This window comes from Carcharhinus amblyrhynchos, chromosome 11 (assembly GCF_965287045.1).
Source record: "Carcharhinus amblyrhynchos chromosome 11, sCarAmb.v2.hapA, whole genome shotgun sequence".
NCBI classification, from domain to species: Eukaryota; Metazoa; Chordata; class Chondrichthyes; order Carcharhiniformes; family Carcharhinidae; genus Carcharhinus; species Carcharhinus amblyrhynchos.
In genome coordinates this window covers 59,320,096-59,346,948 of record NC_137334.1, presented here as the reverse complement: position 1 = coordinate 59,346,948, position 26,853 = coordinate 59,320,096, and the positions used below count along the sequence as shown (strand labels likewise).

The 26,853-nt window shown below is 40.7% G+C and overlaps 1 protein-coding gene across 7 annotated transcripts in view; it reads right to left on the bottom strand.

The window, feature by feature from the left end:
- Positions 1 to 2,197: 2,197 nt before the first annotated feature.
- The window catches only part of scn1laa (sodium channel, voltage-gated, type I-like, alpha), a 187,952-nt gene continuing 163,296 nt past the window's right edge, over positions 2,198 to 26,853 (bottom strand). For all 7 annotated transcript variants that reach the window (XM_080199182.1, XM_080199176.1, XM_080199179.1 and 4 more), the window contains 4 exons: positions 21,193 to 21,330; positions 9,241 to 9,345; positions 6,375 to 6,645; positions 2,198 to 5,467 (listed from right to left, as the gene is read on the bottom strand). In XM_080199182.1, coding sequence (XP_080055308.1) covers positions 4,284 to 5,467; positions 6,375 to 6,645; positions 9,241 to 9,345; positions 21,193 to 21,330 — 1,698 coding nt within the window. In that variant the 3' untranslated portion in view covers positions 2,198 to 4,283. The remainder of the gene's footprint in view (positions 5,468 to 6,374; positions 6,646 to 9,240; positions 9,346 to 21,192; positions 21,331 to 26,853) is intronic.

Below are 26,853 nucleotides of genomic sequence, written 5' to 3'. Positions count from 1 at the left end.
TGAGGAGGAATTTCTTCAAAGTGTTGTGAATCTGTGGAATTCCCTGCCCAGTGAAGCAGTTGAGGCTATCTCATTGAATATTTTTAAGGCAAGGATAAATAAATTTTTGAACAGTAAAGTAATCAAGGGTTATGGTGAGCGAGCGGGTAAGTGGAGCTGAGTCCACGAAAAGATCAACCATGATCTTATTGAATGGTGGAGCAGGCTCGAGGGGCCAAATGGCCTATTCCTGCTTCTAGTTCTTATGTTCTTGGTGTTGGCTACTCTGATCCAAAGTTGCTGGCGTTGGACTGGGATAGGCACAGTAAGTAGCCTCACTGCATCAGGTTAAAGTCCAACAGGTTTATTTGGTAGCACAAGCTTTCGGAGGGCTGCCCCTTCATCAGGTGAGTGCCTGATAGACACTCCCTGATGAAGGAACAGCATTCCAAAAGCTTGTGCTACCAAATAAACCTGTTGGACTTTAATCTGGTGTTGTGAGACTACTTACTCTGGCTACTCTGGGCCTCCTACTCAAATGTTACATAACTTACAGCTGCTGCTAACACTGATCAATCTGATCCCTTGCAACTTGCCCTCGTTCACCTGAGCAGTGGCAACGATCCTCAAATTGTCACTGCATAAATTCTTCTGACTCAATGCTGTTGTGCATTTCTACCAAAATCTTCCAAGCCTGGCTTTGAAAGAAATGCATAGAGCAGCAATCTTTGGGGAGCTCAGTCGAAGTGGAGTGGACTCAGGGCAAGATAGGGCCTCTCTTTGTATGGCACTAGCTGCCAAGTTTAAACATCAAATTTGAATGTTAGTGAATGAGGAGATGAGTAGGAGAATAAGTGGTAGGAAGAATGTGAGTGAAGCAAATGGGTAAGGGGATGTGAGTCATAGATAAGTGGATAGCGGGTTTGGTGGGTAAAGTAGGTAAGTGGTTGAGATGGGTAAGTGGGTTGATGTATGAGGTGAGTAATTATGAGCTAAGGGGGTAGGTTGGTGGTAATTAGATCAAGGTGTTAACAAGTCAGGAGGGTAGTTCCATGATCAGAAGGGTAACTGAAATGTCAAGTTGTAGGGGTAGTTGGATGGTTAGGATGGGGGATAGTCATGTGATCAGGGTGTAGTTGGGTGCTTAGAGTAGTTGGTTGGCTCAAGGATGTGGTCAGGTTGGGGGAGGTGGTAGATGGGCCCGGTGGGGGAAGGAAAAGAGAGGATTGTTGAGTCAGGCAGGTAGCTGGCTAGTCAGTAAAATAGTCAGGCAATTAGAGAACAGTCAGGGTCAGGAGTTCATCAGATAGTCAGATGTTTTGGTCAGGATAGCCAGGTTGGGGTCAGTGTGGTCAGGTCAGGGGAGGGAGTTGAGTTACAGTTGTACTCAGATGGTTGATTGTGGTGGTGGTGGCGGGGGGTGTTGTAATAATGCAAGTTGGGCTGACTGGGAGGAAAGTTGCATCGTTATCCAATGTTGGAACAATTTTAATGTGTCGAGCATTTCCTGGGTAAGTCTCCAGATAAGTATCATAGAACTGTCCAATCTCTCCGATTCTAACTCAGGATTGGAGATATTCACACAGCGTCTTGGGAAGTTTAATCTTCTCAGGCAATTACAACGTAGGGACACGTGTCAGGACTTCCACAAGGCCCTGATGTACAACTTTGGTTGTAGGTCCAGTCTCTAATTAAGTGATATAACACCCCTGTATTTATAAATTCTATGCCTGATTGTGAATAATACAACAGAAATATCAGCTTATGTATTATATACAAAGTAATCTTAAAACTACCACTTTCTGGCGTATTCTAGACATCTCACTGATGAAAGAAAGAATAAGTAGGCCACTTCAAGTGTGAAGTGTTAACTCCAAAAATCTGTCCAAGTAAATGGGATATTTGCATATACACCACTAAAAATATAAGCAATTCTGAGTTGTGGCACAGTTGTACCAGGGGAAGACTTAATCAGCTAAAAGGCCAGGAAAACTTTGCATATGTAGGATTTTATAAATGAGTACACTGTCTACCAAAAAATAAAAATAAGTTGGAGTGGAATTTATAAGTTCTCCAGTGCTTAACCTGAAATGTGGAACATGTGGCAGAAATGTTGACAATTTTAATCTAAACAGTAGACAACTGCCATACTGAGACAAAAAAATTCACGCAGAGTCAGAGTCGTTACGTACAATAAAAAAAATTATTTATTCTGTTAGCTTGTTTCTGTAATGTAGTCTTACCATTATTGACGGTAATATTAGCATTTTCCTACATGCAGTTCACTAATACACTACAAGTCAAATAGGTTTAATAAAAGGACTTTACATCTAACTTCTCTTTGTGTAAGAAAACACAAAATAACCCGGGTGTGATTAAAGAAGATCGACTTTGTTCTTGTGAAAAAAAAAACCTGTGGATCCATTTTCCACTTCAAACAGTTCTAGTGCAGCATGAATCATTTCACAAGACAAAAATGCCCATATAAATGGACACCATAAAGGATTAAGGATTTTTATAGCAATAAGGATTTCCTTGATACCCTCAATGCAGGCAGTGCTTGAGATCTGAATAATGTTTCTCTTTTTTTTCTAGATATCACTTTGCAGAAGGAAGTGAATCATGGTCCCCAAATTTTGCACAAATTAAACTTTGTTGTACTAAAAATGTGTGCATTTATTAAAAGGTAAACTAAAACTGGCTATCCTTTTGTTTCTCTTTTTGGGAAGTTCATTGATGAAAAAGTGCAATGGATCAACGTAAAAAAAAGTGTCTGTAGTACTGACCTGAAGTAATTCTCAGCTTTTTATATGTACAAACGCTGAAAAGTAAAATAAAATGAATTTTTACAGTATTTATATTTTTTCTTAGAAAATTCAACCACATATTTTGAGCATTTCAAGCAATTCGCAACATATCCTGTAGAGTCAGATCTTACAGCATACAGTATCCATATTAATCAGGAAATTCAAATGAAAAAAGCTTCTTAGATGCAAACTAGGAGGAGTGAGGTCTTATTGAGCAATTTCTCAGTTTACCACTGGCTTATGACTTCCCATTTTTCAAACACTTCTGGACAGTGGAAGGAACAGTGTACAGCAGCAAAGGCAATATAAACATGCACCAGTGACAGCATCCGAACTATGTATAATGATACAGAACACATCATATTACCTGGCAAAAGCTTGCAAACTAGACTTAATGTGGTGCATTTTTGATGCAATGAATGCTATGCCTTTGTTACATTTTTGCTCAAACATGCACCACAGTGTGAAGCAACTATTTACACAACAGAGGGATTTATTTGTCATGTTTAATGTCGATCTTGTTGAGAGCTGAAGATGGCTAAACAATACTGCAGGATAAAGCAGAGCAATTTTTGTAAAGTTCAATTTTGGTCAATTGTGTTTTATTGGGCAGATCCCTCTGGGTTTCTTTGTGTATCTCCACCCATCGCAGTATAAAAGGAACAAATAATGACTGTGCCTCCAGAACATCCACTAAAATTGCAGCTGCTGAGAGTTGTTTGTCGTGTTCCACATAAAAATACCCATCAACTCTCAGTTTAGGGGGTATAAATAACTAACAGGCACATATTAGAACTGTTCAAATATAACACAACACATATAGTAAAGCACCTTGGACATCAGGGCCACCCTGAAACACTAAATAGATAAAAAACATCTTGTTTGATTTGTGAGTTAATGATTTCTCATGCACAATGAATGAGTTCAGCATGCTTCCATGCAAAACGTTTTGTACATGTTAAACACATTTTTCTAAACTTGTGGGGTGATCATCTTACCTTAAAATTAGTGCTTAAAACCCCCTCCCAAAAAAAACATAAAGCCTGTCCCCATTTAGAAAAATAGTCACATATACATGAATTATAAAATAACATGAATTGTTATGGACCTGGTATAAACGGTGGAACGGTGGTAACTGGAATGCAAAATACAGGGATAAAAGATACTATTGTTGCACATTTAATGACACACGTACATGTAAAATTTTCTGGTCCCTTTGTCTCGTCCCTACAGTCTTAGTAGCCATTTTGACTCTCCTCTTCAGCAGTGTCAACTGGTAGTGGAAACAGTAACCTCTCGTCTAGGTTGCTGACTCCCCCTGCTGTACAGAGGCTCAGTCTCCTGATGAGGATCATTGCCTTTGTTAGGCACTGACCTCACAATGTATTATCAGTTTGGCATAGATGTCCAAATGGAATCTGGTTTATACAGTTGAGTCACACTTAAAAGGCTGTAAACAATGTCATACAAGTAGATTTTGTTTTATTTGTTTGCATTTTACTTTTTATACTCCCTTACATCTTTGCCTCTATCTTCTTTTTCTTTCTCCTCTCTGGCTTTCTCTGGTTTTGTTACACTGTCATAGGATGGTGGTGATGTGGTAGAAGGAGTCATATCAGTTTTGTCTGTAGTGGAGATTTCATTAAACTTATCGATTACCATTTCCTCTTTGCCAGGTAAAAGTTCACTGGTTTTACCTTTCTCTTTGAACATGAAAGAGGCTTGTTTCAATGTTCGCCTCATCAGATATCGTCTGAAAGCTCTCTGAATTATAGTTGCAGAAACATGTTCCTGTTTACGTCGTAGAGTGGTTGTAATTGGCTCGTAGGATATCTTGGATGGATTGGATGCCATAAAGCGTTCTTCCATCTGTTGTCGAAGAGCATCCATTTCTCCACCCTCACCCAGCACACGTTTTGTAAATGCAAACAAGATATCGAGACAGTGAATTCTATCTCCACTAACCATGGGCAAGTCCATAGCTATAAGTTGTATTCTGTTGGGTTTTGCGACACGAAGAGGTGGTTCCAAGGCATCTGCAAAATCATGCAATCTACCATACTCCATAAATTGAGTTGCATCTGAATCAAATTTTTCCCAGACTTCATAAAACATTTCAAAGTCATCCTCACTCAGTGGTTCAGCACTTTCCTCTGTAGCAACACTGAAATTTTCCAAAATGATAGCAATGTACATATTTATGACAATCAAGAAAGATATTATGATGTAACTGACAAAGAACAAAATTGCAACTGATGGGTTACCACAGTCTCCTTTTGTAGGGCTGCCTGGATTATCTTTCGTTGGGTCACAGTCTGGTGGCCCACTGTTCAGAATTGGAGCCAGCAACCCATCCCAGCCAGCAGATGTAGTGATCTGAAACAAGCAGATCATGCTGTTTCCAAAAGTTTCAAAATTGAACATGTCATCAATGCCAGACTCTTTCCTCACATAAGCAAAATTAGACATCCCAAAAATGGCATAAATGAACATGACCAAGAAGAGCAACAGACCAATGTTGAACAAAGCAGGAAGAGACATCATCAAAGCAAACAGCAGTGTCCGGATTCCCTTGGCACCCTTGATTAAACGTAGGATACGACCAATTCTGGCAAGTCGGATAACTCTAAATAATGTTGGTGACACAAAGTATTTTTCAATGATTTCTGCAAGGAACATACCTAACAAAGAAAAGAAAAGGATGCATTAACCATAGCTTTGCATATTTTAATATAATAACAGATAGGATCATTCGTAATTTGAAATATATTTCAAAATCATAACATGACGAAGGACTGAGATAATATTACAAACCCCAAGGGCAAAGTATTTCCAATCAAGTTAAAACCAAGATATGTTATTGCCTTGGGCCAAATTTCAATGCATCTAACTATCTTTAAAGCATTAATACAAAAATTTAGGTTTTTAATTGTTTTAATTAAATACTTTCTATTTTAAATTTACAACAATTAAAATACCACAGCAGCAGCAATAAATGTGAAGCCCTTATGTCAGGACTGTGAATCTTTTCATGGACTGAACAAATAATGGATGGGATTTTCTGCTCCCGCCTGCCCCAAGACTGGAAATTCCCATCTGAAGTCAACGGACCTTCCAATGTTCCAACAAATTGTCCATCCTGCCTGTGACAATTCTTGTGGCTGGCGGGACTGGAAAAATTCATCCCAATGGTACTGGGTTATTTAATTAATGAAACAGGTCACTAGCAAAATATCACTGCCTCCACACTATTAGAAATAATTGCTGTTGATTTCAACTGAATACTTAAGTAAATATTTTGTGTTAATATCTCAAATGTTTTCCATGTTACTATAATTGCTGTATACAATAATTCTCGACAAAGTTAACACCAGTGATAATTACTGAAATTCTTGTTTGTTTTGTAAAATGTAATGCATTTTTGAACTTTTATTCAGTTTTGTCAAACAACACTGATGTTACATCATTTTTCATACAACTTCAATTGCTGGTACTGGTCAAATAGCAGAACGGTACATTCAATCCCAGTGACAGAAAAACTGGAAGGGATCATCGTTTTGAGTTTGCTAAACCCAATAATGTTCTTACCTACAATTGAAAGAATGACCACCACAAAGTCAAAAGTATTCCAGCCTATTGTAAAGTAATAATAGCGGAGTGCAATCAGTTTAAGCACACACTCGCTTGTGAAAAGGACAATGAAAACCATGTTGATCCAGTATAAGACGTCATCCATTTCTTTACTTTGATCATCTGTCTCCACCATCATGGTAACCATATTGAGGCAGATGAGAATCATGATGGTGATATCAAAGACTTGCTGGGTTACAAAATCAAACACCATTCCTTGGATTTTATTCTATAAAATAAGGTAAATAGTAACAAATAAATTATCGTCAATAGCACCTGAAAGAACATAACAGAATCTAATTCTAAGTATACATCGGTGGAGTATAAGTACAGAGTATTACTGTTAAACAGTACCACCAGATTGTACAGGTTAATTACTGCCCAAGAATATTTATTTACTAACACAATCAAAAAATCTTAAAAGAATAAAATATTTGAGTGTAGATTATATTTACTAGAAAATGTCTTTGAGATTATCAATTAAAACCTAGAGGAATTAAGTCATCACCCACATTTGCTTAGGAGTTTATATATGAATGAATAAAGCCATGTACTGTTAGTTCCTCGAAAGAAATCTATTTTACAAAAACAACTGCTACTGAAACATAGATAAATATAAAATTTGATGTGTTGTTATTCTTGTTTTTCACAGAATCTTACAATGATGAGCATCATGGTCTTCACACTTTTCTTTTCATGAAGCCCTTCACAAACATTATCCCCCATCATACCTTCTGAAAGATATTGTCAATTTTGCAAAGGACAGAAATCCAATTATTGCCAATAACATTTTTTATTAATACTGGTCAAACTCTACTGGTAAATCATTCAATATGTTCTCTCTTATTGCTGCTTGTTGTCTGTGTGGAAAGAAAATCCCTCTAGCAATTCTATTTCGACAGCAATTTTAAACTCCCAACTGTCTAGCTTCTGCCCCTTCCTTCACCACTAAAGTTCTCCACCAATGAAGTTCTGCAGCTACAAACTTACTCAGCCACATTGATAACTCTCCCTTTAATGTCATATTTCCTGTTCAGATCATTACTAGGAGGAATGGGAGGGATGGGAGATGCGGGGAGATGATGGCGAGCAAAAGAGGTAGGTAAGCGAGTAGTGGAGGAGCAGGAGAGGGAGGGGGCAGGGGAATAGGAAAGATAGGGGAATGGAAGAGTAGAAGGAGGGGAGCTATAAAGGCAGGGGAGTGAGAAGAGGCAGAGGAGCGGTAAAGGCAATGGGGCAGGAGAGGCGGGGAATTGGTGAGGTGGGAGAATGGAGAATGGAGAATGGGAGAGGGAGTAGGAGAGGGGAAAAGAGGGGGAATCGGGAGAGTTGAAGGAACAGGAGAATTGAGAGAACGGGAGACATGGGGAGTGGGCGAAGCAGGAAGGGTATAAAGAGGGGCAGCGAGTTTGAGGCAAGTTATTGAGACCTGCCTTTTTAGAATAGTTGTAGCTCGTTCCCCACGATCCGGAGAAGAATCCACAGGAAATACACACCCACCAACTCCATCAGGCCCACTACCATTTCCCACTCTAACGAACACTCTAACTGGCGGGACTTTTGTTCTCACTTGAGCAGAAGCCCCACCTTGGAGAGTTGTCATCCAGTCAGAGGTCCCACAGTCAAAAGGGGGCTACTGATGGTGGTAGCCCCTTCCCCTCTCGCAACCACGCTCTTCCCAATTTCCACTTAGGGATGGCTTCCCATCCAAGACCTTCCCTGCTCCACCATGAAATTACTTCCAGTTTGGGCAGGTGGGAAGATGGAGGAAAACGTGTTTATGCAACTTCACGCTGCCCACCTCCCCACCACCTCAAAGCGAACGTGCATGCACAGTTTGGACCAGTTAAATTCAATGCAGCCAATAGGTTTATATTGTAATAATTACAGTTCAGAAACATTACCCTGCCTTGTTAGGTGGTTTGTTACGGGGAAAGTGATTTTCATTTAACACACTAATTTTCACAGCATTTTAGGAGTACTAATTGAGGGAGTGCTGCATTGCATTTCCAACAGCTTACTGTTGCAAAACCAGGACTGCTTAGCTAACTGGTGGTCAGCGCAGGTTTAACATTTGTTGATAATTGCTGGGTTGAGCTCTCTCTGGCAGAGACCGCATGGCTATACTGGCTTCTTCCAGCCAGCAGTGACATTGAGCTAGTAATATAAATAAGATATTGCATACAACGCATATTCACAAAAATGTAAGAGTTGAGTTGTTCCATTTTGTATCTTGAGCTAGGCAGATATCTTAACTGCTGCCAGGTCCTTCTCCTGAATAATAAAATCCCCTGCATCTGTTCATGAAAGCTCATTAATAAGTAAAGTATTAACAGGCTTAACAGGAAACAGCAGTTTAAAAAAAAATGTTGCCATCAATTTCACCCACTTTGTGGAGAAGAAAAAGCTGAAACAAAAGCAAGTTGATTTTCTATTTGCTGCCAGTTTAACACCCATCCAGTAATCTAGAGCAAAAGGATAAAACTAGTTCTGGTTGCTGGCTTCATATTCCTCCCACACCCTCCCACCACCCTCCCCAAACAGTTATTCATTTTCTAACCTGTATCCTCTAAGTAATCTAAGTAAGAAAAGAAAGTTGTGAACAGTCTAACTATGCTGAAGAATCAAAGCCACGAATTTTCTTCCAACTTTGCTCCACTAATGGGTGCTAAACTCTACTCAATGGATTATCACTACAGCAGACTCATCATTCATGTTGTGCTGCTTGTCAATGTGTCCTTAATGTGATTCTAAACTCTTTGTCAGCATAACAGTCCAAATTGTTGGTCTGATTCTGCCACTTACAAAATAAAACAGCTCTTACCAAGGGTCTGGGTATTGGTTTTTGTGGTTTCTTGGAGCCAAGTTTTTTCATAGCATTGTAATATTTCTTTTGTTCTTCCGTCATGAAAATATCTTGACCTCCAAAGTAAAGTGACAAAAGCAGACTGGTTATAACCATATACGTAACAAGTATTTTGCAGTATTCAAGAATTTTTTTTTAAAATGAAATACCCCTCTTACTTTTATCTCAATAAATGTGAGATTATATGAACTGTACTGATAAACTATGGAACTTATATCATTGCAACAAATGTAATTCGTCCCTCATACTATTTTAAAAAAGTGTAATTATAATTACCATTATAACATATTCAGAAACAACAATAGTAGTTCTGCTTTGAGTTTTTTAAAGATTACATTTAAAATGATAAAATGTTTAGTTTTCCCTTCATATAACTTAAGTAGAATATGACTTAACATAACATAATTAAATACTATTTAATATAACAAACCATGTTGCTCAGTATGCTTGAATTAATTAATTTGTGTATATCACAGTTCTCACAGTATTAATTCCTGGTGAAAATTAATCCAAGATTCACCTCATCTTAATTGAGTCAAGCCCCATAAATACAAGGAAGTGAACAGCCAAAACAAATTCTTCAGGGGTGGGAAATTATTGGGGGAAGATTTTTAAAGTTAAACTTAACTATATGACTAATTTGTGCAATTTGATTTAAAATTAATTTTCTATTAAAATTGAGTTTTATATGATCTTTTAAACATTCTTTTTCTTATTTTGTACTGTGAATGAAATTAATAAATTTTACTCTTCTCTTATCACCACATGGCTCAGTAACATAGAGGATATTGGAGGGGGAGGGGGGATTCCCCAGGCCCACTGCACTGCTCTAGCAGGTGGTCGGTGGTAAGGGAGGTGCGCTTGCCAAGGGGGTGGGGCCTATTGGGGGTGACATGGCCAATGGGGGAGGGAGTGGCATGTCCCACTGCCATTCTGCATAGGGATTTGTGGAAGAGGGGAGGCAAGGGGTTGATTGGGCCTGCCCATAGGGATGGGCGGGGTGGGGGGGGGGGGTGAGTTGGAGCGATCAGGGCTGGCAGAGGTGGGCAAGACATTGGGCTGGTCTGGAGACACCTGGGAAGCCAGTGATTGGGGAGGAGGGAGAGGGAAATCGGAGGGACAACGATGCGGAGTCATGGGGCTGGCTAGCGATTGAGTTGGCCAGTGATTGGGGGGCCGGCAGTGCAGGGCTACTGCGCATGCGCTGATCTGCACTATGACAGATCAGCATATGCACAGTGGCCCTCTCAGTGCTATGCTGCTGGCTTCTGCTAACAAAAACCAGTGGGAGTTACTTCTGTTTTTGCACAAATTCAGCACTTTGAATTTTTTTGGGAGAAACCCAGACATGCATTTTTGGTGGCCAATTCAAAAGTTACCTTCAGGAATAATGCTTGATTGGTCTCCATCCCAGAAAGTGTGAGCTCAGTTCTCCCACTGGGTCCTCATGTTAGGGCCGTGATTGAAGCCCAAAGTAACAAAGCTGATTTTTATATCGAGCACATGGTAGGCGGATAGTGGGCTGAAAAACTGCACAGCCTTATCCAATGGCTCTATTTTGGGCTGGGGAAAGTCCCTGATGGTTCCACTGTCGAGCCAAAAGAAATATCGACACTTGGAGAGAAGTGTAGAGGAACAGTCTGCGTTCAGCAGGAAGATTATTGTGGATTATGTGTCTTCTCATGTGTCAGGGAGTAACCACCATTGATTAGGCCATTCTGCACTTAATACCATGAAGCAGAGTATCTAGTGTAAAACATCGCGTATTGGTACTTAAAAATTGTGTCAGGGACCTAAAATCAACATAGTACTTCAACTCAAATAAGCCTGTTTCAAGCAGGTACATTGACTGTCTATTTTGGGTGGCAGGAGATAATTAAAAAAAAGTTCTGGCAGCTGCCATGTTTTCATTGTTAATGGGATAGAAGCAAGGCGAAAATTCCTCTGGGTGCATTTTTGCTTGACAGATACCCCAAAACACTCAGTCATTGTCCCGTCAGTTTCCTAACCAACAGACCACAATCAGTAAGGAAAGGCAGCAACACTTCTTCCAGGATCATCCTCAACACCAGTGTCCCACAAGCCTGTGTCCTCAGCCCCTTACTATAATCCTTACATACTTATGATTGTGTGGCCAAATTCCCCTCCAACTCAATTTTCAAGTTTGCTGATGACACCAGTGTAGTGGGTCGGATCTTAAACAATGACGAGACAGAGTACAGGAAAGAGAAACTGGTAAACTGCTGATATGACCATAATCTCCCCCTCAATGTCAACAAGAGAAAGGAGATAGTCATTGACTTCAGGAAACATAATGGAGGACATGCCCTTGTCTACATCAATAGGGCCAAAGTAGAAATGGTTGCGAGCTTCAAGTTCTTAACTGTCCAGATCACCAACAACTTGTCCTCGTCACCCCGTGCCGATGCCTCTACTTTCTCAGAAGACTAAGGAAATTTGGCATGTCTGCTACAACTCTCATCAACTTTTACAAATGCACCATAGAAAGCATTCTTTCTGATTGTGTCACAGCTGGTTTTGGCTCCTGCTCTGTCCAAGACAGTAAGAAACCACAAAGGGTCATGAACGAAGCCCAGTCCATCACTCAAACCAGCCTCCCGCCCACTGATTGTCTACACTTCTTGCTGCCTCGGAAAAGCAGCCAGCAAGTTTAAAGATCCCATGCACTCTCTTGCTCTTTGTTCACCCTGGACATTTTCTCTTCTACTTCTTCGGTTAGGAAAAAGATACAAAAGTCTGAGGACACGTACCAACCCACTCAAGAACAGCTTCCTCCCTGCTGTCATCCGACTTCTGCATAGACCTATCTTGTATGAAGCTGATCTTTCTCTACACCCTAGCTATGACTGTAACACTACATTCTGCACCCTCTCCTTCTCTATGAACAGTATGCTTTGTCTGTATAATGCACAATAAACAATGCTTTTCACTGTATATTAGTACACGTGACAATAATAAATCAAATCAAATCGTTTAACAGCCAGCTCAGGCCAAGGTCTTACACTACGACTGTCTCAGAACAATGCTGAGCCCAGCATTGATTTGATGACCAAATGGTCTCTCTCTATGCCATGATGCTTCTCTGACAATGATATGAGTCTGTTTCATTTGCCCTGGTAATACCCCTGAAAAATCTAACACAACCTCTTGGGACATATGAAGATTTAATTATTGGTGAAACTTGTATCTGATGGCAGTTCCCTTTTCAATTTCAGAAGTTACAAGATATTCAAAATCCAGGATCACAAAAATACATTTTCTGGCATCTAACAAAGAGTTTTTCTTGAATCAGGGCAATAAAAATGTACTAATTCATTTTCTGTTTCTTTTAAAACAAAGTGTAATACAGTATTTTGCATGAATCAGTGTGCAAATATTTGAAGTATGACTGACTTCTGAAGTACAAAGGATTGAAAATGTGCATAGACTAAAAAGGTTTTATAATCTGATATGAAATGATGGTTACAGTGGTGCTACTTCCTAGACATGCATAATAGTTCAATTCCAGTAAGTCTGCAATGTTTATCCTATAACTTATTTTTCTCTGGTGAGGATATCATCATGTGAGACCTATCTGTCTGATTGTCATTTTTATTGACTTAATATCAAGTCTATTAAGACTCCCAGTTCTCTTTATTTCATCCATAGTTATAACCACCATTTCTTAATATCTACAATAAATGCACACAAGTTTGATCTGCCACTGTTCTGTCCACCTGAGATATAACAACATTTCTGAGTGCCAGGCTGGCTCCATTGGTCCATTATAGTGTTATCTACGAATGTGACCTTTTTTTGCATTGAACTCCAGTAAAATATGGCAGGCATCCAAAACCAATTTTGTGCCATTCCCCTCACTGATTTTCCCTTCTTTGCTGCATCAGTCTTTTTTTCATTCATTCCCAGGTTTTATCTTGAATCCCCCTTTCAGATTTTATATTTACTCCCCACAGAAATTCCATTCAGTTCTGCTGTTATTTGAATATTTAACTGCTTCATGTTTCTATTAAGTCACGGCCAATGTTGTTAAGTGTTGGTAATGATGGAAAATAGGATGTGTGAATCACATCATCATGACTGCCGGAGGGCGGTCGGAGGCGGGGCAGGGCGGTCGGAGGCGGGGCAGGGCGATTTAATACATCCACCTGTAATTAGGCAGGGGATTTTGGCAACTAGTGGAAGTGATACTGGGATATCAGCTGCAAAAATGAGTAGGTATCCAGCAGTATGGGTCCCTGCCTATTTTTCTATCGCCATCTACTTGACTAACACTGGAAAAGTGGGGATAAACCAGAGAACATTTTTGCCTTTTATGTTTACTCTCTTAGCAGATTGTTCAACTCATTAAAACATTTTTAAAACAAAGTGTAATACAGTATTTTGCATGAATCAGTGTGCAACATTTGAAGTATGACTGACTTCTGAAGTACAAAGGATTGAAAATGTGCATAGACTAAAAACGTTTTATAATCTGATATGAAATGATGGTTACAGTGGTGCTACTTCCTAGACATGCATAATGGTTCAATTCCAGTAAGTCTGCAATGTTTATCCTATAACTTTTTCTCTGGTGAGGATATCATCATGTGACTCTGATTGTCATTTTTATTGACTTAATATCAAGTCTGTTAAGACTCCCAGTTCTCTTTGCAATAGTAGCAGTGTGGGTACAAGATTAGCTGAATAATACAATGTAGAGAGTAATGGTCAATGGATATTTTTTGGGCTGGAGGAAGGTCGGTAGAGGGATTTCCTGGGAGTCAGCATTGGGATGTACAGAGCTTCAAAAGACACAGGCAAGTTGGTGGAGTAGGCAAATAGGTGGCAGGTGAGATTCACTGCGGAGACTTGTGAAGTAATTCACTCTGGCAGGAAGAACTCGGGGGTACAATGTAAAATAAGGGGTAAAGATTTTAAGGGGTGCAGATGAAGAAGGGCCTCGGTGTATATGTGCATAGATCTTCGAAGGTGGCAAAACAGATGCAGAAACAGTTGGTAAAGCTTATAGTATTCTGAGCTTTAATAATAGGGGCACAGGGACAAGAGCAAGGTGGTTATACTGAACTTATACTCGTCACTAGTTGGACCTCAGCTGGAATATTATACGCAGTTCAGGACACCACACAATAGGAAGGACATGAACACTTTGGAGAGAATGTGGAAGAGGTTTATGGAATGGTTCCATGGAATGGTGAAACTTTAGTTATAAGAACATAAGAAATAGGAACAGGAGTAGACCACCTAGCCCCTCGATCCTGCCCTGCCATTCAATAAGATCATGGCTGATCTGTCGGGGCTCAGTTCCACATTCCCGCCCTCTCCCCATAACCCTTAATCCCCTTGCCTATCAAAAACCTATCAACCCGCGTCTTAAAAATATTTAGCGAGGCAGCTTCCACCACTTCAACAGGCAGAGAATTCCAGAGATTCACCACCCTTTGAGTGAAGAAGTTCCTCCTCAACTCCGTTCTAAACTGCCCCCCCTTTATCTTGAGGCTGTGCCCTCTAGTCCTACTTGTCCTTTCTGAGCGGGAAGAGCCTCTCCAGCTCTATCCTATCCATCCCATTCATCATCTTATATGTCTCAATGAGATCTCCCCTCATTCTTCTAAACTCTAACGAGTACAAGCCTAGTTTATTCAGCCTCTCCTCATAGTTCAACCTCCTCAACTCCGGTATCAGCCTAGTAAACCTCCTCTGCACTCCCTCCAAGGCCAAAATATCCTTGCGTAAGTGCGGCGACCAAAACTGCACACAGTACTCCAGCTGCGGCCTCACCAGTGCCCTATACAGTTGCAGCAAGACCTCCCTACTTTTATATTCAATCCCCCTCACTATGAAGGCCAGCATCCCATTAGCCTTCCTGACCACCTGCTGCACCTGCAGGCTGGGTTTTTGCGACTCATGCACAAGGATCCTGAGGTCCCTCTGCACCGTCGCATGCTGCAGTTTTTCGCCACGTAAGTAATAGTCCTTCCTTCCATTATTCCTACCAAAGTGGACAACCTCACATTTGCCAACATTAAATTCCATTTGCCAGTTCCTGGCCCATTTGCCCAGCCTATCTAGATCCTTCTGCAGACTCTCCACACCCTCCACACAATTTGCCGTTCCACCAATCTTGGTGTCATCCGCAAATTTCGACACCATACACTTGGTTCCCTCCTCCAGATTATCTGTATAAATGGTAAATAGCTGAGGCCCCAGCACCGACCCCTGGGGCACTCCACTCGTCACCAACCGCCAATCCGAATAGCACCCATTGACCCCCACTCTCTGCCTCCTATTTGACAGCCAATCCTTTATCCACGCTAACACCCTACCCCCAACTCCATGCCCCCTGACCTTCTGTAATAACCTCTTATGAGGATAGATAGATAGATTGTAGAGGTTAGGACTATTCTCCTTGAAGAGGTAAAGGCTAAGAGATTTGACAGTGATTTTCAAAATCATGAGGAGTTGAACAGAGTAGATGGCAAGAAATCTTTTCTATTCATAGAAAAAAAGGGCATAGATGTAAAGTGATTTGCAACACAAGCAAATCTGATGGGAGATAAACCTTTTTTCACACGAGTGGTTTGGGTCTAGAGTGCTCTGCCTGGAAGTGTGGTGGAGGCAGGTTCAATTGATGCATTCAAGAGGGTATTAGACAAATATTTGAATAGAAACAATGTGCAGGAAATGGTGAAAAGTCACAATGATCATTAGGAGAGCCAATGCAACACATGGGCTGAATAGCCTCCTTCTGTACCATAACAGTTCTGTGATTTGCACCAAAGTCAAATATATACACAGAAAAAAATATTTAGTTTAATACAAAAACACAACAGGGCTAATTTTGGGACCTACAATAAACTATGACAAGTTAAATTTTGGATTGAATCTTGATCAGCAAAGCTTTTTGCCCTTTGTTGTAATTCTGCCAGCTTGGATGATGGGGACATGGTAAAAAAAAATGTGCAGGCATAGTTTGCGAGTGTGACTGGCACATTACTGGACAAAACGCAAATTCAACTGAGCTTGTCACTTTTAGACCCAGGTCATCTAATGTACACTGGATGAAGGCATATATTCCAAGACTTCAAGGACGTTAAGACAAACTGTAGCCAATGCCAAATACCTTCACAATTCTGCCCACCATTCCCTGCAGGTAGCAGTCTTTGTTTTATAGGTTTAACCATTGGCTTGCTGCAGAAGCAGAGGGGCTTCACTGATTTTCTGGTGAGATCATGAGGTGGGAACCTCAGCTGGAATTCTAAAAGCTCGAGGGCTCCTGCCTTCAGTACGTAAGTAACTCCACCTTACCCTGCCAATTGTCTACAAGAGGACCTTCTCAAAAGTGTCAATGGAATTTTGAACCTGTTGAATTAAGAAATGTTCTCTGATTGTTCATGTGCCTGCATATTAAATTCTGTAACATTTCTCCGTAAAATTACAAGAATAGATCAATTCTTCAGCTGGAATAGAAAAAGTAGTAAATCATGCAGAAGAGCCTTGTTATAATGCAGTATTTGGGAGCTAATCAAAAAAACATACTCTTGTGAGTGAAGTGGGCCTCATTCAGAATACCATAATTTTCAGTGTAATGGATCTGGCAGCTTCACAGTGTTTTGAGTCATTCGTGGCTGCTACCCTCGTCAATAGCTCTTCTTTCTCCCTGCTGCTACTGCCCTTAATTCTGCAATCAGTCACTGTTGTTCGGGCCACAAAGAACACAGAATTGGAAAGACAGGAGAAAAAAACTAAATAAAACACGAAAACAGAAGAGAGAAGAGTAGATCAGGTAAACAGGACAGGGAAAAGCGAACAGAGAATAAGCCACACAGAACAAAGAATTCCATTCAAAGAGCAGTGAATCAGATAAACAGAATGGAGAAAAAACACTTTGGTTCAATACTAAATGAAACTTAGTTCACAGAACACTAGAGAACAACAAGGAATCAAAACTGTCTCAAACGAGATGGGATGGAGAAGATGTATATCCATCAGATAGGCTACTTCATAAAATCAGTTTTTTCTGTTTTTCCACAATGGATAATGGCAGGGCTGCCCAGATGGCTGCGGCTGATCACATGGTAGCTTCTGGAAGTTTCTGGGCAGTTTGAAAGTGAACTAAAGGCTAACACCTCATATCTCCTGGAATGTGATACTCCTTGCATTGCATAAACTTTCCAGCCAAGCCAACAACAATGGTCTCACAGACGAGTTGCCTGCCCCAGCCAGCTATGAACAAAGGTAGCTGTTTGCAACTCCTAGCCTCTAATATGGTGCTAATGGTTTAACTATTACTTTTGCCAACACACAATGGCCTTCAACCAGTGGCCTCATTTATCAATCTGAACTAATGTCACATGGCCAAGACTTGAGCTGTTAATTGCTATAATTAATAAGCTGTTGGAAGTTATAAGCAGTCATTGTTTGATCTCTGAAGAGAAACAGTAGTTCCAGGCAAGTAGCCAGCGATGTCTACCATTTTACCACTGAGCAGGGTGGCAGCAGAAAGAACTCCAGTTCCTCATCAAAACTGTAAAGTACTGGAATAATGAAACTTGTACCTTCAAGACTAACTCAACACTATGTGCCTTCTCCCCTGGTTGAAATCTTGTATCTAGAATGTGAATCAGCCTGAAACAGTCAACCTCCCCTCTGAAGAAACATTCCATTAGACTTTTGATTTGGGCTCTGGACACAGCTAAAAATCTAACCTGTATTTTATTGTGTTTTGGCCCAAACCGCCTTCCTCTCCTTTATTCCATTGCGTATTGTATGAGTGTAAAAGGGAGAATCTTGCAAAATCCCTCTCCATGTTTTGTTTGTGTGAGAGAAATAAACCATCCCCTTTTGTTTTATCTTACCTTGAGACTGTTATGCAAATTGTTCATGGAAGATTGGAACACTCCAATTTAAGGGTTACGGAAAATATGCCACCACTTATAAAGGGAGGAAATTAAAAATAAATAATTTATGGATAGGTAGTGAGAGGAGAAATCAGGGCCTTTTAAAATAATGCCCCCCTCCCTCCAGTCCGTAGCAAAACAATAAACGAAACAGGCTCCAAAAGTTGGGAGCCTGATACATATGAAGAAAGTACAAGACAGAATCAGATGCAGAGGTGAAGGAATCAGAAACAGGGAATACAGAAACAGGAAAATAAGAGCTAATAATAGAGAATGAAACATCATAAACTACAAAATACAATATCACAAAACATGGAACAGAGGTCAGGGCAGTACAGTGGCACAGTGGTGAGCCTCACAGTGCAAGGGACCAGGGTTCAATTCTAGCCTTGAGTGATTGTGTAAATTCCACACAGACATTCTCCCCATGTCAGTGTGAGTTTCCTCTGGGTGCTCTGGCTTCCTCCCACATGCCAAAGATGTGCAGGTTAGGTGGATTGGCCTTGCTAAATTGCCCCTTAGTGTCCCAAGATGTGTAGGTTAGGGGGATTAGTGGGGTAAATACTAAGGTTACAGGGAACAGGTCTGGGTGGAATTGCCCCTTAGTGTTAGGGGGATACGTGGGGCTACAGGAAATTGCCTGAGCAGGACTGTTGTCGGTGCTGTCTTGATGGGCCGAATGGCCGCCCTCTGTACTGTAAGGATTCTAAGATTCTACGAATAAATAACAGTAATATAGATTTATGATGGAAACCTCAGTTTCTGCAATTACAAATTGAGGAAGGGGTTGGGGGGCCCTCTGTCATTCTATTTATGCCCAAGCTCTACCGAAAGCAATTTTCAGCAGGTGTGCAAAAGGCAATCAATTCATGTCAAATAGGTTCTGGTTTGCTTAAATATGCAAATCAGGATCCTTTGCCAACTGTAAGATACAGGTTAGAAGTAGGCACTCTTTCCATTTGTACCAGACATGAGAGGCATCGCACAAGACAGACTAAGAAGTTTTCAATTTCTTTCTGTGAAGGGCCCACGAGGGGCCAAAATGCTCCTCTTGACAACCAACACCCCACAAAGGACTTTATTTATCCAATATCCTCCCCGGACATAGTTTTTATTTTCTCTCCACTCATACCTGGTTACTGACTTATCGTGGACCCACCATACTCCCGGGGCTACTAAATTCCAGTGGAGCACTTATCTTATATACTCTGTTTATTAAAAATATATAATAATGCTAAGAAGTCAAAAAGGTTCAGGTCCCATACATGATGGTGCAGCATTCATTCAGCTACATTTAGGAACTTAGGACTTAAGAGCAAGAGTAGCCACTTGGTCCTACAAGCTTACTCCACCGTTCAAAATCATCACATCTGATCTGGTTCTGGTTTCAACTCCACCTTCCTTTCAGTCCTCCATAACCCTTGACCCTTGTCTTTAAAAAGCTTTCTAACTGAGTCTTGGATAAATTCAATGACCAGATCTCCACTGCTTTCAGGGGAAGGTAATTCCACAGATTAATGACTCTAAGAGAAAGGAATTGTCTACTTCTCCTCTTAAAAGGGAGACCTCTTATTCTTAAATAGTCTCCTTCTAGCCTTCCCCAGAAGAGGAAGCACCCCTCTGTATCCACTCTTTGTGCCCATTTCAGGTACTTCCTGAAAATCATGTGCATAGGATACATCAGCTGATACACAGAAATCAGAATCAGTGACACAAAAGACAATCTGATAGATACATTTTAGAATCAGATTCACAGAAAACAGAACAGAATCACAATTAGTTAGGAATAAGGAACAGAAAATGAGGTACATGAGAGAGGGTCAATGCAATACACCAATATAGAGAACTCAAAATCATTCACAGAACATTTACTCTCAAAAAGCACCGAATCGAAAAACAGAAAATCAATAAAGTGCTATTTAGATAAAGTAGCAGGGTTGACATTTAAAAAGAAGAAAACTATGTTCTGCAATTATTACATATAAAGGGAGCAACAAATGTTATTGCAGAGATGACAGAAAGAATATCCATAGATACAATAAATTGTTAAGTGTAAATGTTAGTACAATTGCAGATTCAAACGGATTGTCAGATTTCTGTCATTATGGTTAATGAACTTACTGGCATCAAACTACTTGGAAGGAAACACAAGACTCACTACGTAATTAGACGTCTTAGTCATAACCAGAGAAATAAGGCTGAATTTTTAGCCCCAACTAGGGGAGGGAAAGGAATTAGACAGACATGAAATTTCACACTACTGGCTGGCATGCCAACTCCCTGGCTCCAGTCGGTCCCTGGGATGAAGGTACAGCAGGGTCACCAATCGTAAGCAGTGGGCAGCCAACTGAATTCCATTAGGGCCTATCAAGGCCAGTTGTCAGAATCTGCCTGAGATTTTCTGGTTGACCTCCAGGACCCTGCAGATGGCAGTAGGCAGTGCAACTACTGGGATGAGGTCTGGGTTCAGCATCAGCTACAAGCTAGCCTGTGGAGTGGTCCCAATGACACTGGTGACTGGCTGAAAAGGCCTTTTTTAAAATTAAGAACTTGGAGAAAGAGTGTCTCCATTTCAGGGCACACTCCTCATTTACTTTCTGTGGTATCCTACTGCTATTTTCAAGCTGGAGGACTTTCTCCAGCTTTGACTGCGCATCTGTCTACCTTAACTGGAGGGCACGCCAACCCTTGTGTCCTTAGTTGGCCAATTTTGGGAAAATCATAGATTGCTAACTGTTCCCCACAAATTGAGGGCTTCCTCCAGGTCCTGAAGTTTGAGGAAAATCCTGTCCATGGTGTAGTGATACAAGTTTTTTTTAAAGTAAAATACTCACCATTTTGTCCATAGTAAAATGACAAATCTGACCTTTAGGGAAATCTGCACAAAATTGTAATTCTACAGGCATTTTATAAACAGAGAATTAAGGCAACAAGTATACAACTCTATGGCCATGTTAGTCATATTAATTTTCTCATAGGGCAAGATACTTATCTTTTTCTTCTGTTGATTGAAGTTGTCAATAATCACACCAATAAACAGATTTAGGGTGAAGAAAGATCCAAAGATTATGAAAATGACGAAGTAAAAATACATGTACAGATTGCATTCATAGTCAGGTTGCTCCTCCACCTAAAGAAAGACATAATTTAGGGGAAAAAAACTATAAAGTACAGAAAATAATTGCTGTATACATTTTGGTCTGTATTTGATTTGACATTGACATTTTTAAGCAATCTACATAACATTAAGGTGGCAAAATAGTCCACACCAGCTAAATTCTGAATCCTTAAAAGCATGGAATCAGATTACAAATTTAATTTGAATATCAGGAAGAAATAGAAGGAAATATCTGTTCTTAGGGCAATTGCTCTATCCAGACTGGCACATTCTGCTTAATTCAATTTGCCATTAGTTTTGCCATGAGAGCTTTGTGTATGGAACTTTACAAAATGTATTATTTTTGAAAATCTATATAAAAAGCATCCACCTCTTTAGCCTTCTGTCTTTTCTGTTATTTCACAGATCATAGAACCCTACAGTGCAGAAAGAGGCCCTTCGGCCCATCGAGTCTGCACCAACCACAATCCCACCCAGGCTCTACCCCCATATCTCCACACATTTACCCACTAATCCCTCTAACCTATTTATCCCAGGACACTAAGGGGCAATTTTAGCATGGCCAATCAACCTAACCTGCACATCTTTGGACTGTGGGAGGAAACTGGAGAACCCAGAGGAAACCCACGCAGACACAGGGAGAATGTGCAAACTCCACACAGACAGTGACCTGAGCTGGGAATCAAACCCAGGTCCCTGGAGCTGTGAAGCAGCAGTGCTAACCACTGTGCTACTGTGTTGCCCACGGTATTAAAACTTTAAATTTCTTTAAAGAATTCTGGAAGGTTGGTCCAACCCAACCTGCCTTTTGGAAATCTACAATGATTATGACAGTCCTGATTAGTAATTTCATGTTCTTTAATCAACTTTGGTAGTTTGTCAACACTGCATGTTTGAAAAAGGGAACCACATTTGTCAACTTCCAGACTTCAGTCACAATTTTCCTTTTCACAGTACTTTGGAAAATTATGATGCAATTTAATTTTCAGAACAATTATCTATTGTCTCCTTGGTTAAAAACTGAGGCACAAAACATATTATATCATTCTGTCCTCACCACTTCCAATGGCCCCACTCCATTTCTCATTTTTCTTTCAAGTACTAAGCTTTTTTCATTACTCTATGCTCATCTTGCTTAAACAACTATTTGCTATTCTGATATTGTTGTTACACTTCTGGCTTACTATTTCAATATTAAGAACCCATCTTAATTCTATGACATTTTTCTTTGTGACCTTGATGCAGTGGTGTTCCAGTCAGTTATGTTCATGATAGATGTGCTTTTATGCCCTTTACCTTTGCTTTGCATGTATATGCATTTGACTACTGCATTCAGACAGAGGAAATCCCATCAATCCACCGCTCCCCTAACCCACACTAGCAGCACACTCACACAACATTTCAAACAGATAAATATAGTCCTCTTAAAACTTGGCAGTTATGTTTTAATTTTTAGTAGTATTTCCAACCTTGTAATATCAAATATGATTGATCAGCGGTGCATAAAACCACAGTCACCTTTGTACTTAAGATTTAACTAATGTCTTCACAAAAGATATATTTAATTTATATGGCATAATCACACAGTGACAAACTAACTGAGACAAATAATTTAGCACAGATGACCAAACACTTGGTCAAGGACCTGAGACTTTGAGAAGCATCTTAAACAAGGAGAGAGAAAAGGAGGGGTAAATGGATTAGGGAGCAAACTCAAAGTTTAGGTCATCTATAATTGATGACTGCTAATGGTGCGGCAAAGAAAATCTGTGTGGACAAGAGGAATTGGAGGAATGCTAGGTTCTCTAGACGATTGTAGGGAAGACAAAAGTTGCAGAAATATGAACGGCGAAGCCATGGAGAGATGAGAATTCAAAATCTGAGATTGTGGTAAGCTGGGAGCAGCAAACCCAAGGGGCTGAATTTTCATTTTAGGGTCAGGGACCTGATGTAACAACAACTTCCAGTCCCAACATCATATTGGAAACAGTCATCCAATCTGATTTTTTGTAGCAATAGCAGATTACTGGCCGGAGGGCACGCTGGAAATCCAATTGAGGATGGTAGGTGCTTTCCTAAAGGTAGAGGGCCAATAGGAGGCCTATCAGAACAGAGAGAGCTGCAGCCTGTCAATGCAAGCCAGTGTGGTGAGAGAGAGAGGGCACCTCAAAACGGAGGTGTCTCTCTAATACATGATAAATTTTGAATAATCAGATCGACAATGTTGTGGGAAAAATGCCACTTGGAGTCCAGAGATGGTTGGTGTCAGCAATTCCTTATTACTAGTATGCAACGAGGTATTCAAATTCTGGAGTCTCCTCAAGAAAGCTATTACAGTCATATTTATTTATACGCAGCACAAATTCAGCTGGCTATATGTCTGATCTTATTTTGTCTGCTCATGGCTTTCCTCTTTCCATGGCAAGCGCATCCTGTTACACTCACAGGTATGAATGCTAATGGAAGATTACAAATACGGGAAAACAGTAAACAGTTTGATCTCATCAACTACATTAATTTCATTCCGAACACAATACATGTAGAAAAACAGGCTAGATGGCTGTAGTGGAAAACTTCAGCCAGGGAAAACCTCTCATGGTATATAAGTCTCTGCGAGATCATGTTAGTCCTTCATTCTCCACATCACACAGCTGCCAGTCTGTCACTGTGTATTCCCTCCAAAGGGTGGGGTACAGCTGGAGTTGTAGCAGTAGTTCATCATGTGAATCAGGGAATGGGAATTAAATCTGATCGGAACAATGGTCCTCTGATCTCCCACCAGGAGGCCACAGCTTTCACTGGCCATGTTTGGCCCAGCGTGGGGCCAACAAGCTGACTGGAAAAATTGGCCCCTTAATTACCTCAATGGACGTTTTACGACCGTCATCTTCTTTGAAACTCCGGGGGAGGAGAGTTGGGATTGTCCTGACACATCCAACAGGAAATTTCAGCTCCACCCCAACACCCCTCAGCCTTTGAAAATCCTGCCCAAGATGTTTTCTCCCCTGCTGGCTCTTCAACAGAATGAGTGATATAACAGACTTCCATTCAATCCAGAAATTCTTTCCTTATCTTACCAGTAGAGACCATTATAAGTGGCAGTATCTGGCAAAATCTCCAATTACTCTACTCTCTCACTACTTAACTGTTTTATCTCATCCCACAGTTCCTAATCAAGGCAACACTGTTCTTGCAGCTCTGTAATAACTCGTATCTCCATTGCTGTCTATTCTATCCAATGCAATTCCGCACCTGCTATATCCTCTCCCATTTCTGTCTCAAAATGGACTGGCTACGTACATATTGTAGCTATTTATTACCACACCACCTCCTTTTCTCCCAATATAAGTTAGACAAACTGCCAAAAATAAGTCTAGATTTGATGGTGTCCTCAAATGTGAGAAGATTAGAGGGCCAAAGTGAGAAACACATTGGGATCACAGATTAGACATTTACTGGGAGAGATGCGACAAGGTGCAGCTGCATAAGTTGCACCCATGCTGCAGTGGGGGCTGACAGCTGGAAAGTACAGGTCAAGGTGACTTGGTCCAAAACAGATGAATTAACTTCCAAGAAGTTGACAGTCACTTATAAAGCAGTGAAATCAGTTTCTCAGAAGAAGTGCTGTCAGCATCAGCCTTTCACCCATGCAGGGAGCAGCTACTCAGGTTCACTCACTGAAGGCTTCCCAGCCAGTCAGTTTCACTGTGCTCTAGTTTACTTGATTCTGACAAGTTTCACTCAGCTTGGAAATCCATGCACTAAATGTAAAACCTGAATTCTGGGTTAAATCCTGTGCTAATAGGAGTTTTAAATCCTTCAATTGCTTAGTTGACAGCTCCACAGGGGTTTCCCACTTACCTAAAGGCCCAGCCAAGTGTAACCTGGAAGCGGGTAGTACCATAACAAAAACAAAACGCTGAAAATACTCAGCAGGTTAGACAGCATCTGCGCAGAGAAACAGTTAACCGGTGGAAACGTGGAATGCTTCCTACAGCCAAATCTTCTGGCCTTGACCTCATTAATGATCCACCTCTGTGTCTTACATATTTTTCAATGTTGGGAAGGCTGGGATGGTGCATACTCCGCCGTAACATCTGGGTACCATATCCCTGACTCACTGTTGAAGAAAGAAGAATCTCCTGAAAATGCAGATGGATCTCTGGGAGCTCTCTGAGGCTGGAAGATGAACCTCCTAAGGACAAAGATGGATTTTCAGGAACATTTTGAGACTTCAGGTCCACCTTCAGATGCACCCCAAACCCACTGCTGTGGTCTTTGAGGGTACTGGGTGGCCTCCAACCTGAACTCTGGAGGCAGCCCCAGTCATTGTTCAGCTGAGTCCTGAATTCTGCACGCCACATTATGTCAAATGTGGTTCCTGTATTTCCCATTGACTCCGAGGGGGAAAGGGGGGTGGGCGCCATTTTCTTTTCTGATTTCAGGCTTCCAGTGTTTGCATATTTTGCTTGTGTATTAATTGGTGAGTGTACTTTCTCAGGGAGGTAAGCAAATTCGGCATGTCCGCTATGACTCTCACCAACCTTTACAGATGCACCAAAGAAAGTATCCTTTCTAGTTGTATCCCAGCTTGGTATGGCTCCTGCTCTGACCAAGACCACAAGAAACTACAAAGAGTTGGTGCACGAAGCCCAGTCTATCATGCAAACCAGCTTTCCATCCACTGACTCTGTCTACACTTCCCGCTGCCTTAGAAAAGCAACCAGTGTAATCAAGGACCCCAAACACCCCGGCATACTCTCTCCTGCCCTTTTCCATCGGGAAAAAAATACAAAAGTCTGAGGTCAAGTACCAACTGACTCAAGAACGGAAAATCAGCATGGATTTGTTTAAAGCAAAGTTTTACCAATTTGATATGAATCTTTGATGAAGTCACAGGGTGGTTTGATAATGGTGGTGTGATTGATATTGTGTACGTGGACTTTCAAAATAAGTTTGATAAAATATCACAGAAGAGACTTTAAACTGGGTTACACATTTGTCCAAAGAAAAATAGGATTCACTACCTGGACGATCTTCCTAGATGTACATTATCTATCAGGCGGTCTTGTATCTGTGATGCACACACACAGGACTTTGAGTTCAATATTCTCAACAGACATGCTGTTCATATGTGTATGAACTTCACATCAGCATCAACTTCTACTGCATCTAGCTCATTTCAGAGGATTAGCCAGTTAAAGCTGTTTTTTGTTCCAATGGAAATTTTTCAGAATGTCCTTGGAGTAAATGTTTGTACGCATATGACGTGCACAACAACTGCCCAGGATGAAGTGAGTTACAAACACAAATATAAAATAGCGGAGTAGGAGCAGGCCATTGAGCCCCTCGAGGCTGCTCCAACATTCAATAAGATCATGGCTGATCTGTTTGTATGTTTATAAGAAATATGTTTATAGAAACAAAAAACATTTCTACTATATGTTTCTGCAGATGGCTTGGTGATGTTCTGATTTGCTTCTCAGGATCCACAGATAATTGCTCCATACTAACCAACCACAACTATCTTATTGT